At 39.5% G+C, this 15,367-nt stretch overlaps 1 protein-coding gene across 1 annotated transcript in view; it reads left to right on the top strand.

Moving 5' to 3' along the window:
• Phlpp1 (PH domain and leucine rich repeat protein phosphatase 1) overlaps nt 1-15,367 on the top strand; it is a 193,795-nt gene that overhangs the window by 88,519 nt on the left and 89,909 nt on the right. The window contains exons 2-3 of the mRNA XM_051203918.1: nt 4,679-4,875; nt 9,998-10,123. Of these exons, the coding sequence (XP_051059875.1) occupies nt 4,679-4,875; nt 9,998-10,123 (323 nt within the window). The remainder of the gene's footprint in view (nt 1-4,678; nt 4,876-9,997; nt 10,124-15,367) is intronic.

Raw genomic sequence — 15,367 nt, 5'->3', positions numbered from 1 at the left:
ATAGTATAGTATATAGTAGTATAGTATAGTATAGTATATAGTAGTATAGTATAGTATAGTATATAGTAGTATAGTATAGTATAGTATATAGTAGTATAGTATAGTATAGTATAGTATATAGTAGTATAGTATAGTATAGTATAGTATATAGTAGTATAGTATAGTATAGTATATAGTAGTATAGTATAGTATAGTATATAGTAGTATAGTATAGTATAGTATATAGTAGTATAGTATAGTATAGTATAGTATATAGTAGTATAGTATAGTATATAGTAGTATAGTTTAGTATAGTATAGTATATAGTAGTATAGTATAGTATAGTATAGTATAGTATATAGTAGTATAGTTTAGTATAGTATAGTATATAGTAGTATAGTATAGTATAGTATAGTATATGGTAGTATAGTATAGTATATAGTAGTATAGTTTAGTATAGTATAGTATATAGTAGTATAGTTTAGTATAGTATAGTATATAGTAGTATAGTATAGTATATAGTAGTATAGTATAGTATATAGTAGTATAGTATAGTATAGTATATAGTAGTATAGTATAGTATATAGTAGTATAGTATAGTATAGTATAGTATATAGTAGTATAGTATAGTATAGTATATAGTAGTATAGTATAGTATATAGTAGTATAGTATAGTATATAGTAGTATAGTATAGTATAGTATATAGTAGTATAGTATAGTATATAGTAGTATAGTATAGTATATAGTAGTATAGTATAGTATATAGTAGTATAGTATAGTATATAGTAGTATAGTATAGTATAGTATAGTATATAGTAGTATAGTTTAGTATAGTATAGTATATAGTAGTATAGTATAGTATATAGTAGTATAGTATAGTATATAGTAGTATAGTATAGTATAGTATATAGTAGTATAGTATAGTATATAGTAGTATAGTATAGTATAGTATAGTATATAGTAGTATAGTATAGTATAGTATATAGTAGTATAGTATAGTATATAGTAGTATAGTATAGTATATAGTAGTATAGTATAGTATAGTATATAGTAGTATAGTATAGTATATAGTAGTATAGTATAGTATATAGTAGTATAGTATAGTATAGTATATAGTAGTATAGTTTAGTATAGTATAGTATATAGTAGTATAGTATAGTATAGAGTAGTATAGTATAGTATAGTATATAGTAGTATAGTATAGTATATAGTAGTATAGTATAGTATATAGTAGTATAGTATAGTATAGTATATAGTAGTATAGTTTAGTATAGTATAGTATATAGTAGTATAGTATAGTATATAGTAGTATAGTATAGTATAGTATATAGTAGTATAGTTTAGTATAGTATAGTATATAGTAGTATAGTATAGTATATAGTAGTATAGTATAGTATATAGTAGTATAGTATAGTATAGTATATAGTAGTATAGTTTAGTATAGTATAGTATATAGTAGTATAGTATAGTATATAGTAGTATAGTATAGTATAGTATATAGTATATAGTAGACATTTTATACCACTGCCAAGCCAGCAATTGTACCATGAGAGAGCAAAGCAAGTAAAAGCTGTCTATTTGATGGGGAAAATGGGTGTTCAGCAGACATTAAGAAGCACATCCTCTAAGATTATGCGATTATTTTCTACAAGGGGCCCTAACCCCCTTCGTAGGGTAGTGTCTTGAGGGTTGTTATAGAACACCATTAAAAAACACTGCATTTTTATCTTGCGTATTTATGTATTCATGAATGTGTGTGTGTATGTGCAGCAGAGGTCAGAGGACAGCTGTGGGAGTTTTCTGTCCTTGTACCGTGTAGGCCCCAGAGATAGATAGGATTCATGACTTCAGGCTTAGTGGCAAGTGCCTTTTCCAGATGAATCACCTTGCTAGCTCTAGATCACCAGTTCTGCCGTGTGCCAAGTGAGTAGGTAGAAGAGAAAGTTTATGCTTGTGTTTTTAAATTTTCTGTTGTCCTCTCTGTTTCAGCTTGCAGTGTTTGCATACCCTCTTGACTTGTGAGAATGTCTTGAGACAATTTGTACCCACTGGCTCAGTTTTAAAATGGAAGGTATCAACTTCTTTTCCGTTCTCAGTATTTATTAGAACAACTGGAAGACTTGTAATAGTTAAGCGATTCCAATGTCAGAGAATAAGGGAGTGTGACACAAAGGAGGGTGTGCCTGGGTCATGTCTAGGAGTGTATGACCTCATCCACCTCCTTGTTCCCAGGGTGCAGCTGGTGCACAGCCTTTCTGAGGGTGTGTCTGATCTAAACACCCAGGAAGAGAAGCAGCTAAAGGACCAAGTTCACTCAGGGCAGCCTGGCAGTGGGAGAGGCATTTGGTTCAGAGTGGGATTTTCAGGGTTTTCCAAGAACAAACCTGGCTTGCCCTTGTGCTCCATGACTGTGTGGAACTCTGGAATTTTCCTGACCAGCGATTAAAAAGCCAGTCTCCATTGCTGGGTCTATTCTTGTAAAAGTTCTTTGTGGCCTGAGTCAGTCTGGTGATTTGTTGTGGAGCTTTCTTTAGGAGATACTTGGAGAATTGAAAGACTCTCGTTTAAGTTCCTTGGTTTTTGTTGTTACCCCCTTAATCGCTGTTACAGTTATTTGCAAATCTGAATAAATGTGATAGGTTATAAGTGTCCTTGATGTCTCTCTGATGTGGTTAAATAAAACATCTGCTTCTTTGTATTCACATGTGTGTGTGGAGGTGTTGGGTGCATTTAGCTTGGCTTTTATGTTGGAGAATGTTACTTTATTTTACAGTCAAGAAAACTGGGTTTGGAATTCAGTTTCAGTGTATTTTCCTTTTTTCTTGGAATCTTTTCTCTACTATCTCCTCAATTGAAGAGAATTTGTCACATGCAGAAAGTTTTACACTGGACTCACGTGGTAGCTGATACTAATTGTCCACTTGACATACTTGAGAGAGGGAACCAAAATTGAGGAATTGTCTCCGTCAGCTTGGTTTGCAGCATGTCTGCAAGGCGTTTTCATGGCTTCTGGCAGTGTGCTGGTGGTCCTGAGCTCACTCAACACAGCAGGCCAGGAAGCAGCGCCCTCTATGGCCTCTGCATCAGCCCCTTCCTCCAGGTCCCTTCCTTGAGACCCTGCCATGGTTTCCCTCAGCAACGGATGTGATGTGAGGCCTAAGCAGAAAAGAACTCTTCCCCTCAAGGTGCTTTTGGTCATGGCAAGAGAAAGCAGACTAAGACATCCGGCATCTTCCTCTCTTGGCATAAGTGAGCATGTGCCGAGGTTTGCCACTGACAGCCCGTGACTGCTTCTTTGTGTTATGAACAGTCTCGGCTTCTTGCTTGCTTGTGGGGGGTTGGTGCTGGTGGACAGCAGGAGAGACCCCTTCCTGTAGGAAGTTTGAGCAGGATAGTTTTTGTCTGGGCCCCTGGCTCAAGTAGCTGTATGTCTGTCACTTTTCATTCTTGCCCAGCCAGCATAAAATTCAAGTGTGAAGTAGTCATTTTATAAAACATTTTGTTATGCTGGAAGAGGAAGTAAATGAGGATATGCTAGTTTTATTAGAAATTAGCATGGGTTCAACACTCGGAATCCTCTTGAAGTCTGTTTTAAATGCTTTTTGCTCTTCTTGCTTCATCTTTGATAGGCCTTAGGCATCTATCAACTCTTGGGTACTATTCTTGCTGTTTTTTTCTTCTTTTAAATGATAAAGTCGCATTATTTATTGTGTGTGTGTTGCCATGGTGTGTGCATGCATGAAGGCCAGAGGACAGCTCTTTTGGGAAGTTAGTTCTCTCCTTCCACCATGGTCCTAGGGATGGCACTCAGGTCATTAGGCTTGCATCATTGGGTGGCAAGCACTTTTACCCCGTGAGCCACTTTGCTGGCCTGCCAACTATTTGTTATGTCAGTTTTTAGTAATATAATATCTTTTGAGCTGCTTTCCTCCTAGTTCTTTGAGGCTAGGCTTCCAGATATGCCATTTCTCCTATCCTACTGCAGGCCGTCTGTCTGTGTCTTTCTGGTCTACCTAGTGTCTGACCTTGGTATTTCTGTGGTCCCATCAGTGTCAAGCAGAGCTTCAGTGTTGGCAGGACTGGCCCGAATGCAGTGTCATCATGCTCGTCTCTGCCTTCAGAGCAGGGACTCTTGAAGTTTTCTCACTGCCTTAAGTCAAATCACAAACTTTGCTGTACTCGGCCTTCATCTTGTGGTATGTTCCTATCAGAACAATCGTTTTTATTTCTCCTTTTTAGTAAACACACATTGAGTAAGTATGAGGAGAAAACAGTCACTTAATCCCAGTAAGGCTGACTATTTTCCTTAAATGTGGGATGCGAATGTTATTTTATATCTTGTCCTGTAATCTTCTTAGTTTACTAATCACTAACCATATATAAAAAAATCTTGAAGCCATCTCTTTAAATAAGAAATTGATTATATGGAAATGGTAATAAGAAAGGGCCTAAAACAGTCTTTTCCTTGGGTTTTAAGAAAAAGGTTGTGCTTTACTTGCTACTAAGATATACATGAGAAATAATTGTTATTACCATAATTCCACAATGACTGTTGGCTGAATGTTCTCTTAGTTGTAACTTAGTCCCCCCCCCCCCACCATAACTACTGTTTCCTAGCTAATTGATCTAGTATATATCTGAGGGGGAAGCTTGTGTTTAGAGACTAACATGTAACATGTTTGCTTGTGTTTGTTTTAGGAAAACCTCACAGCACTGGGAGTTCCGAGCGGATTCAGCTCTCAGGAATGTACAATGTCCGAAAAGGCAAGATGCAGTTGCCAGTGAACCGATGGACAAGACGCCAGGTCATCCTCTGTGGGACCTGCTTGATAGTATCATCTGTGAAAGACAGCTTGAGCGGAAAGATGCATGTTCTGCCACTAATTGGTGGAAAAGTAAGTGTAAAGAGTGCTAAATTATTTTAGCATTAGTAAACTTCCAGTCATTTCTGTAATAAGAGGGAGATGGATTTGACTTGTCTGAATGCCTACTTCCTGATGTGTTCCACTGGTGGCCAGTGTTGGTCGCTGGAGCTGTGAAAATAACAGTGCCATTGGGTCATGAGGGAAACTGGACGAATAGAATGCTTTTCTATTGTAGAGTGCAGATGGTGAAGGCATCTGTAAGTAGGACCCTTTGTTTTGTTGAGCTCATAGTGCAGGACACCAAGTGTGTCCATGGAGGGCTAAGATCTGCTGCTGTTGAAGTCAGACTAGACTTCCATTACCTTCTGCATATGTGTGTTCAGGGACTTAGTGGGATTAGCATGTGTAGTTTATTACTATGACTGGCCAATACATTCAGAGCTGGAAATGTTACTTATACATTTGACAGATGTTTCTCACATTACCAGTTGCTTTTCTTTGGGCATGTTAGCTGCTTTTGCCTATCACATATAAAATAGAACCAATTTTCTTGGGGAAGTAGTAAATTTTTTTCTGGTTTATTTATAGACAAGTATTAAATTCTCTGTTGGGGATAACATCGCTATAATCACAAGTCAGTATTTGCTGGTTTTTAAATGATGTAATTTGTTAAAGGTTCTGACTTAGATGAGAAATGGTTTGTTGGAATTGGGGACATATGAAACAAGCATTTCATTTATTTATTTTCCCTCCTGGATGGGGAAGGAGGTAGATCTAGGTAGAGAATGCAATTAGAGGGAACTTAAGCCAGCTTTTGTGAAAATACAAACTTAAAAATATTTACAAATGTCTGACATGTTCTAGAAGTCAGAATTGAAGGTAAGGCTAGATCTGCACAGTGACAAGTGGCTTTGATGTTCTGCAGCTCTGTAGTTTAGTCTGTGCTTGTGAATGGCCTGTGCTATTTGCTTTCCCCTATACACTAGCCCTGGGAAGGCTGATGCTCAAGCCTCTTCACAATAGGTTTTACCCCAACTGAAAGGAAGGTTTAGATCGTCATTCTTCCATCTTGAAACCACTGCTTGTTAACCTTTGTCAGAGTATTAAGAGTTGTTGAGTGAAACTATGTATGTAGTCAAGGATGACCTTGAACTCCTGATCCTCCCACCTGGGATTACAGGTTTGGGATTACAGGTGTGTGCCACCACACCTAGTTTCAGTTTCATGTGACATTGGAGATTGAACCCAGACTGGACACATGCTAGACAAGTTTTCTAGAGCACATCAGTGGCCCATTGAATGCAATTTATTATTTCACATTTTGCCTTTTCATGGATTAATTTGTCATTAATGTTATTATCATAGAGGAGCATCTTAAAATGCAAGCATATTTAATGTTTGCTTTGAACCTAAAGTCTGTCTCTTTATGGGAGAAGTCACTGTGTTTGATACTAAGAAATGGGGAGTTAGTGTCTGTACCTAGTGAACAGCCTATGATTCCATATCAGGAGATACGGAAGAGAGAATTTTGTAATGAAAGAGGTGAAAAATCTTTTGACATATAAAGTAGGAACAAGATTATTATACTCAGAGAGGTAGAAAAGCACGGGGAACATTCAGGTAAGGTCAGAAAATCCGGCTATAATTAGCATTGCTATTCAGAGTCCTGTCCTGTTTCCCAGGCCTGTTATTGGATAGATTTCTACTATTGAGTGGATTGAAAGTTAATAGCTTCCGTTTCTTACAAGCAGATCTTGTCAAACCTGCTTGTCACCGTCTTTAAAATAATGGAGCTTGTTGAAAACCAAGTCTCCTAAAACCTGTTGACCCAGTTAGGAGAAAATAATTCTCTTTTTGTAACTTGAGCTTTTATTAGTGTTTGTCTGTTTCTTTTCCTCATTCTGTTTTAGTTGATAAAGGAAACACTGAGATTAAATGCAAGAAGCATTTTCCGCTCTTTTTAACTTATATATGGAAGAGCTGGACATGAAGTGTTGGGTAGATTGGGCATATCTATTGTATCTGTCAGTTTCCCCCATCACCGGGGCATGATCAGTCTACAGTTTTCAAATAGCAAGCGGCTTCATTGTTAGAGAAAGCTCACTTGGGCCAGGGAGTTGTTTCCATAGGCAGTGGCAGTTGCCAAGCCTGATGTGAGTTCAGTCCCTGGGACCCACATGGTGGAGGGACAGAACTGATGCTTACGCGGTGTCCCCGACCTCCATATGCACAGTGGCCATTGTGCACACACACATGACTGTCATTCTTTACAAAGTTAAAGTTGTTAGCAAACAAAAGTAAAAGAATAAATATCAGGTGGGTAGGTAGAAGGCAGAAGCAGGTGGCAAAACATCAAGCCAGCACAGCGCCCAGTAGATGCTTCTGGGGCAGCCTGATTAGAGGAGTGGACATGCTTTAGGATCGAGGCTTTCATTGTATGAGTTTCATGTTTATATAGTTTTCATTTCTAATGTTCTAATCTGCAAATATTCCACAATTACTGTAATTTTTAAAGTAATCTTTCTACTTAAGAACATTTGGGTTGCTTCCAGGCTTTTGTTATTACAAACAACATTGTTGACATAATCGTAGAGTGATAATCTTCCTGGTAAATGCATTTTTATTTTTTAAGGCAAAAATTCTTGTTTACAATAAAATTTCTAGTATTATGTAGAAATGTTTTTGATGGTGAAAAAAGTGAACAGGCAGCTTGTCCTTGAGCCTGTACAACACTGGGTGTGTCTCACTTTCTGCAATTCTTAGTTTAGAAGCCCACACTTGGGCTTCATGAGTGTATCCTGCTTTCTTCTTAGTTACCCCCCCCCATTTTTGCCTCCATGTGTAAGCCTGCATTAAAACATTTTTATTAAGCTCCAACTCTGCTTCATAAACTGGCTACTTTCAATTTTTTCTTCACTGAAGCTGTGAATCCTAGTTTGGCCTCAGTGAAGATCCTGGAGAGTCTAAGGGAAGCTTTCAGGCTGGTGAAGGTGGTGAGGGGCTGTGTCTCCGTGCCTCCACCTCTAGAACACTGAAGAGACAATTGACAATGTTTCGTGTGACAAAGTGACAGGAGCTTTGGGGAATGCAAGAGCACCACAAAGAAAACAGCAACAAAAAAGATTGAAACACTAACTTTGAGTTGTACCACGGTAACATAACTGCCATAGTCATTTCTCGTATCATATGTGCACTATGCGGTGGTAGATCTTAGAGTTGATTTCCCTCTCTGCTCACTCTGTAGGGACCCTCCGTGGTGCTCTGTTCTTCTTTTGTTTAATATTGGTGACCTGCGGCACAGAAGAAGTAACTGCATTGGCATTCACTGGTTCTTATTTAAAGAGTTATTGTTATTTGTGTGTCTGTAAGTGTGTGTACATGTATGGGAGCAGGTGAGAAGAGGGCTTCGAGTGTCCCTTAAGTCATCCTCTGCCTGCCCCTAACCCTGCCCCTGCCCACACTGGAGCCGTGCTTGTGGTATTTGCAAGGAATGCCTGTAAAATCTGTCTCCCGGCCCCGCTCTTGTGTACTTAGACTGAAATAGTGACACATGCCACTCATGCCAGCAGCTTTTAGCCAGAAATTATTTAAATTGACTTTACTTTTGTAAGGGGTCTGGGAAGTGCTGAGACGGAGGTGGAGTATTTGGTGAATGCCAGTATCCTTGATGCAAAGGCATTAAAAAGGCTAGCAAAGATTCCCAGAGGAAAACACCACACAATAGGTCAGACACTTGCTGAGCAGTGAAGAGCTCCACCCAATTGACCTCCTGGAAATATGCTGATCTTGAGAGTGGTCCAGAGCACCTCCTATGCTTCTAGGAGGGAAGCATATCTAAATGACAGGATGATCCCGTTTGCTTGACAAGGCGCAGTTTCATACAAACTCTGAAGTACATGTCTGATTGTCTTTTTGTATTTTCACCATGACTTTATTAACTTAGTTGGTGTATATGATGTCACTGTATGTGGGCACCACAGTGCATGTGTGGAGGTGGAGGACAACTTGGAACACTGGTTTTCTCCTTCTGTGATAGAGGACTCAGATCAAATGAGGTTGTTGGGCTGGGTACCAAGTACCCGTACCTGTTAGGAGCCCCCACATCATTCTTTTGCATTGAAGGTTTATTTTCTTTTTAATTGTGTGTGTGTTGGGGGGGGGTATGTAGACATGATTACAGGTGCCTCTGGAGGTCAGAAGAGGAAGTCAGATCCCCTAGAGCTGAGTTCCAAGCCGTTGGGTTCTCTGATGCGGTCGATTCTGGGAGCAGAGCTCAGGTCTTCTGAAGGAGCACAGCTTCCTCACCACTGACCCATCCCTTCAGCTCCAGTTCCTACTATTGTCATTATTGTCATTTAGTTTCCAGTTTCCTGGCTGATGAGTTCCACGCTAAGCAAATTAATTTTCTACATTTCTAAATATTAAAAATGTTAATTTCCCTTAGTGTTTGCTAGATTTCATCTCATAGATTTTAACATCTATTTGTTTAGTTTAAAAATTTTAGGCTATAATTTTTGTCAAACCTGAAATGTCTAGAAGCATGTAGTTGAAAAGTGTGTCATGTACGGGACTGGGTTTGTAGGTGTGATAGAACGCTGACCTAACACACACAGGCTCTGGCAGTCCTCAGCACTGGACCAGCATGCTATTCATCCTGTAAATATACACAGGTTTTAAACCAATTTTCATTAGTGATTTCTGATGTGGTTACATTTTGAACAGTATCATCTAAACAGTATCATTATAATGACAGTTTAAAAATCCCTGTGTATATTCTTTGTGAGTTGGCCCTTTTTGTCAAGAAAATGCTAAGAGTTTGTATAATGTGTTTTCTTTAAATTTTTTTCTCTTTGTGATTACTGTGAATGGGAGTTTATTATTTCTAAGAGGAAGAAGCCCAAAACCTTGTTGTAAAGATACCTATATGAAGAATAAGAAAGGAAGGGTCTGTACCACTTTAAAACAGGGAGAAGGGAATTTCACCTAGGTGGTAAATTCTAATGGAGAGAAAAACCCTCCTTTCTTGTTTCTTTGTAATTAAATTGTTGAGCTGCAAGGATGTGTCTGTAAGTGGGGAGAGATGCAGAGCTAGTTGGGTGCTGCATCCAACTTCTCCTGGCTTACTGGTTTCTGTTGTCTGTGTCTTTCACAGGTGGAAGAAGTCAAAAGGCACCAGCACTGCTTGGCCTTCAGCTCGTCGGGGCCCCAAAGCCAGACTTACTATATCTGCTTTGATACTTTCACAGAGTACTTACGGTGGCTACGGCAAGTCTCCAAGGTAAGCGGCGCTTGTGCAGGCCCTCAGGTGCACCAAAGATTAGAGAAGTTAGTGTTTGAAACCTAATACAGGTGAAAATGAGCACCTCCACCCCCCAATAATTTTAGTTTAGCATTACTGCCTTTGTCTCCTACCCCGTAAGCATAGCTTTTTTTTTAAAACCTTCCTTCCTTCCTTCCTTCCTTCCTTCCTTCCTTCCTTCCTTCCTTCCTCCCTCCTTATTTCATTTGAATAATGTCCATCCCTCCACTCCTATTTCCCCCACTCATTCTCAATTTCATGACTTCTTTAATTATTGTTGTTGGTGGTGGTGGCGGTGGTGGTGGTGGTGGTGGTGGTGGTGGTGGTGTGTGTGTGTGTGTGTGTGTGTGTGTGTGTGAGAGAGAGAGAGAGAGAGAGAGAGAGAGGAGAGAGAAATACAACCTACTGAGTTCAATTAGTGTTGCCCGTATGATCATATGTTTAAGGCCATAGATGTCTCAGAGTTTTCATGGCACTAGGTTTCTAGCACATCTCAAGGATGCCCCCAGTGTCCAGTTGTCTTTCCCAGTACTCTCTCCTTCCATCCTCCCCCATCCTGTTCCTATCCCCACCCCCATCCAGGATCTGTCCTCCCCTCCCCATCAATGCTGATATCTGTTTCCTTTTCATGAGATTCATGTGTTCCCTAACATGGTTATCATTTACTTTATGGATAATATCCAGTTAAAAGTGAGCACATACCATGATTTTCTTTCTGGGATTGAGTAACCTCACTCAGGATGATCTTTTTCAGTTCTATCCATTTGCCAACAAATTTCATGATGATATTGTTTTTAACAACTGAATAATACCCCATTGTGTAAATGTACCACATTTTCTTTATTAATTCTTAGGTTGTTTCCAGAGTCTTGCTATGATGAATAAAAACTGCTGTGAACATAGTTGAACAAGTGTCCTAGTGGCATGATTGAGCATCTTCTGAGTATATGCGCAAGAGTGATTTAGCTGTGTCTTGAGGTTGATTGATTCACAATTTTCTGAGAAACCGCCATACTGATTTCCAAAGTGGCTGTACAAGTTTGCAGTCCCACCAGCAATGGAGCGGTGTTGCCGACTTTCTTTAGACTGCCAGATACCAAATAATGACATGGAGTCTTCCTATTAATTATAGAAGCTTGGCCTTAGCTTAGGCTTGTTCCCAACTAGCACTTAAAACTTAAATTAACCAGTTTATATTAACCTATGTTTGCCACATGGCTCGTTATCTGCGCTGTACCATATTTCCCACCTCCTCCGTGTCTTGCTGGTGATCCCTGCCTTTCTGATTTCTTCCTTGAGTTCCTATCTCTGCCTGGAAGTCATGCCTATCTTCTCCTGCCCGTTATTAAACCAATCAGATGATGCCTTGGCAGAGACACATCTTCCCATTGTACAAAAAGATTATCCCACAGCAGAGGAGTGATCCCCTTGCTCCACATACGCTCCAGCATGAGCTGTCACTTGTGTTTTTGATCTTAGCCATTCTGACAGGGGTCAGATGGAATTTCAGGGTTATTTTGATTTTCCTTTCTCTGATGGCCAAGGATATTGAACATTTCTCTAAATATTTCTCAGCCATTTGAGATTCCTCTGTTGAGACTCCCCTCTTTACATCTGTGTCCTGTTTTGGCATCTAGTTTCTCAAGTTCTTTATATATTTTGGAGATGAGCCCTCTGTCAATTGTGGCGCTGGTGAAGATATTTTCCCATTCTGTAGGCTGCTGTTTTCCCATGAAAAAAATAATAAGTAAAATTCATTTATAATATCTTATGAAACCTCATAGTCAGTCAGTAGACTGGAATTACAATCTTAATGTTTCAGATAAATTATGTAAGGTTGAAACTATTTTAGTGATTAGCCTAGGATAGGATAAATACAAAGACATAGAACATGCTAGGAAACTTGCAAGCTTCCCTCTTCTGGGTATAAACCATGTAGCTCTGTGTCTTCTCTCCCCCTTCTTTTTAAAAAATTCTGCCTTAATGAGTAACTTCATTCTTTTTATCTTATTGTGGTCATTTATCTTCTCCTATTTCCTTGTGTGTGTTGTGTGTATGTGTTCATCCTGTGAAATACTGCACCAGTGTGTTAAACTAGAATACCATTATAAATAAGATAAGTAACTGCTAATTTTTTAGATACTTTTTGAGTCGGCATTTTTACATCTTATTGTGAAATGATGGGCTGGATTGCTACACTAAGTGCTTTGGTTTTGGGTGTGTTTTAAATGATGGTCTCTGGGGTGCAGGGACATTACCACAGAATTTCTGTAATGTTTTTAAATTACAATCCAATTTGTCACCCAAGTTCAGTATGATTCATACTGCTGCTTGGTGGAGCTGTTTGTCAAGAAAGGGAGAAAGAGGGTAACTGTTAATGGAAAGCTAGAGTGACATTTCCGTGGCACTCCCTCATTTGAATGACTGCTGAGTTGCTGTTCTCTATTGAGTGCTGGCTCTTAGGGTCTTTAGTTTCTCCCTCTTCTAGAAAGCATTGGCAGGTTTTTGTTGGAGGAGTTTAGAAGGGTGTCCTAACCTAAGGCAAATGTAGGTCCTAATGTTCACAGAGCATCGCTCTACACTGAACATGGGAAAGCTAGCAGCTTCCCTTCAGTCTCACCTGTGGAATGACTGTGATGTAAAGGGAGGCGCGTACATTTGTCTAGTTGTTGGAACATTCATCTCTTGCTTGCAGCCATTCGGAGGCACGTATTAAGTAATATGTTTTTGTATTTAAGTGGCTTTGAATATGTATTCACAATTAAGTGACACTGTGGCTTCAAGATAGCAAATCAGTTGCTGATACTCTATTTAGAATAAAATTCCAGAAAAGAGTCAGAGTGAGATAATTTCTTTCTACTGAGATAATGTTCTTAAACATAAGCCTTTTCTTTAATTACTCTGACATAATTTTATAGACATACGGAATTATTGTAAAGAATACAGTTTCCATATGCCCCTTGCTTTGTTTCCTGTGTATGTCTGTAGTCGTGGTGCATCTCCTGGACGAGGAGACTGACCTTACTAGCACATCATTCTGTACTGTTTTCAAGACTGTATGTTCTATGGTTGCTGTTCTCTTCCCTTTTTAACCCAAGGACCACAGTTCACTTGATCACTGTCTCCTCTGCTGCACGGCAGCCTTTTCAGTATTTCCCATGACTGACAGTTTTCAGGAGTGTGGTTGAGTTGTACAATGTCCTATATGGAAATACTTTTGATCTTATAGACCAAATTCAGAGTAATGCGTATTCGGCCAGAGGTGAGCCGCTTACACTAAAAACAATTAAGATACAGATTCCTAAATACTAGCAAAGATGTAGAGAAGAGCATACATAAACTGCCATGTAAACCATGGCTGATTATTTTGATTGAAACAGTTATAACAGAAAGATTAATAGTCTTGCATGCTGAGCACCATACAGTTTGAAAGTTACAACTCTAACTGTGTCAAGCATTTTCTCAGTACTTTCTATCTGCCAGGTCTATGGTTTACACTTTGAGAATATAGCAAAGAAAAGTCTAGTGCCTATCAGATGACAGGATTTACTCTGTAAGTAAATGGACAAGAAAGAAATGAATGTAGAGAGATGGCACCATGGTTAAATGCACCCACATGGCATCTCACAACTCACTGTCACTCCAGTTCTGATGCCCTCCTCAGGCCTCCTTGAGTACCAGGCAAGCACGTAATATACATGGAAGCAAAACACCCATACACAGAAAATGTAAAATAAATTAACTAAAACTGAAAATGTGTAAAAAAAAAAAAAAAATCGGATTTTCATCATATGTAATACAAGGTGCTAGGACAGAGTACTGGGGGAAGGCGACATTTACAAGAAACACCATGGAAGCGGAGTGTGATGGTGTGAAGATCTGATGGGGCAGGATTTCAGGGTAGAGGGTGAAGATGTGTGAAGGCCATAAGCCTGCAAAAGTGGAGTTGTAAATAAGGAAGGGAAGTCACGGCAGGCAGAGGTCTTGTGCTGTGGAATGACGTAGAGTTTCAGTTGTGTTTTCATATAATGACAGAGCATCACAGCATTGTTTTGTAAAGTTACCTGTGTGATAGATAGCTGGGCAAGACAGAGAAGTACCTGGTTCGTCTAGCAGAGGTGACAGTGGCCATTGGGAGAGAACTGAAGCGACCTGGGCAAAGACCCTTGGGGTTGGGTTACCAATAAGTTAGGAAAAGGAAAGAGTAAAGAATCGCTTTTTAGGCCTGCGGATGTAGCTCAGGGGTAGAACATGTGCAGGCCCTGGATTTAATCTCTAGCAGCACGTGCATGCGTGTGCACATGCGCGCGTGCACACACACACACACACTATTCTAGACCTTTACTTTGAATTGTGATGAGTAAAGCCTCAGTTGGACATCACAGCACTAACTGTATTCCATATAGACAGTCTGAATGTTCAGAGAGCTTCTATTACAGGAGTAGACAGAGAAGCAAGGCACAAAGAGATAGATTCCCGAGTCTTCTCTTGAGAAGAGTGTGGAAATATTTATTTCTAGCTTGGTGATTGTGATTGTCAGGGTTACTTTGGCTAACCTTTCCCAGTTGTGGTTGGCTAGTGTATTTTCTCCACTGTTTAGTGCGGTAGTCTCTCAAGTGAACCTCAAATTATGAATACATGGACACCAGACTTCTTCAGTGAGAGGCAATGGAGGAGGTGGGACATGGGGAGGGATTGTGACGTGAGCCCAAACATGGTGGCATCAGAGTAAGAAGTTGCCCCTGCGAGTCTCCTTTGCACTGATTATGGCTGCTCCATTAGAAAGTGTTTGATACCTAAAGGCAGGAATGGTGACACACATGTATTCCTAGCTCTGGAGAGGCTGAGGCAGGAAGATCACAATTTCAAGGTTGGTCTGGGCCGCACAGTTAGTTAGAGACCAGCCCAGGTGACAGGCAACCATGTGTACAGGTAGCCCAAGTACACGAGACCTTGTAACCAAAAGTGCAAAAGAATGTATTTAATATCTATGTTCTGAAATGGGATGTCACTGCGTGTAAAACACAGTGTGACACGTGCATATGTAGACAGTGTGACACATGTTCATGTAGAGAGTGTGACATGTGCATATGTAACGCTGTTTACATTTATAGTTCCAAAATGTGTTTCCAGGAGGGAGGAGGAACTCTGATTTAATTGCTTTGGATTAATATTAATGAATTAATTAGAGTGGAACTTTAACATTTCTGTTCCTTTCAGTAA

Source organism: Phodopus roborovskii, unplaced genomic scaffold, assembly GCF_943737965.1.
Source record: "Phodopus roborovskii unplaced genomic scaffold, PHOROB, whole genome shotgun sequence".
Taxonomy (NCBI): domain Eukaryota; kingdom Metazoa; phylum Chordata; class Mammalia; order Rodentia; family Cricetidae; genus Phodopus; species Phodopus roborovskii.
Note: the sequence above shows the minus strand (reverse complement) of the source record. Positions and strands in the feature narration are given on the sequence as shown.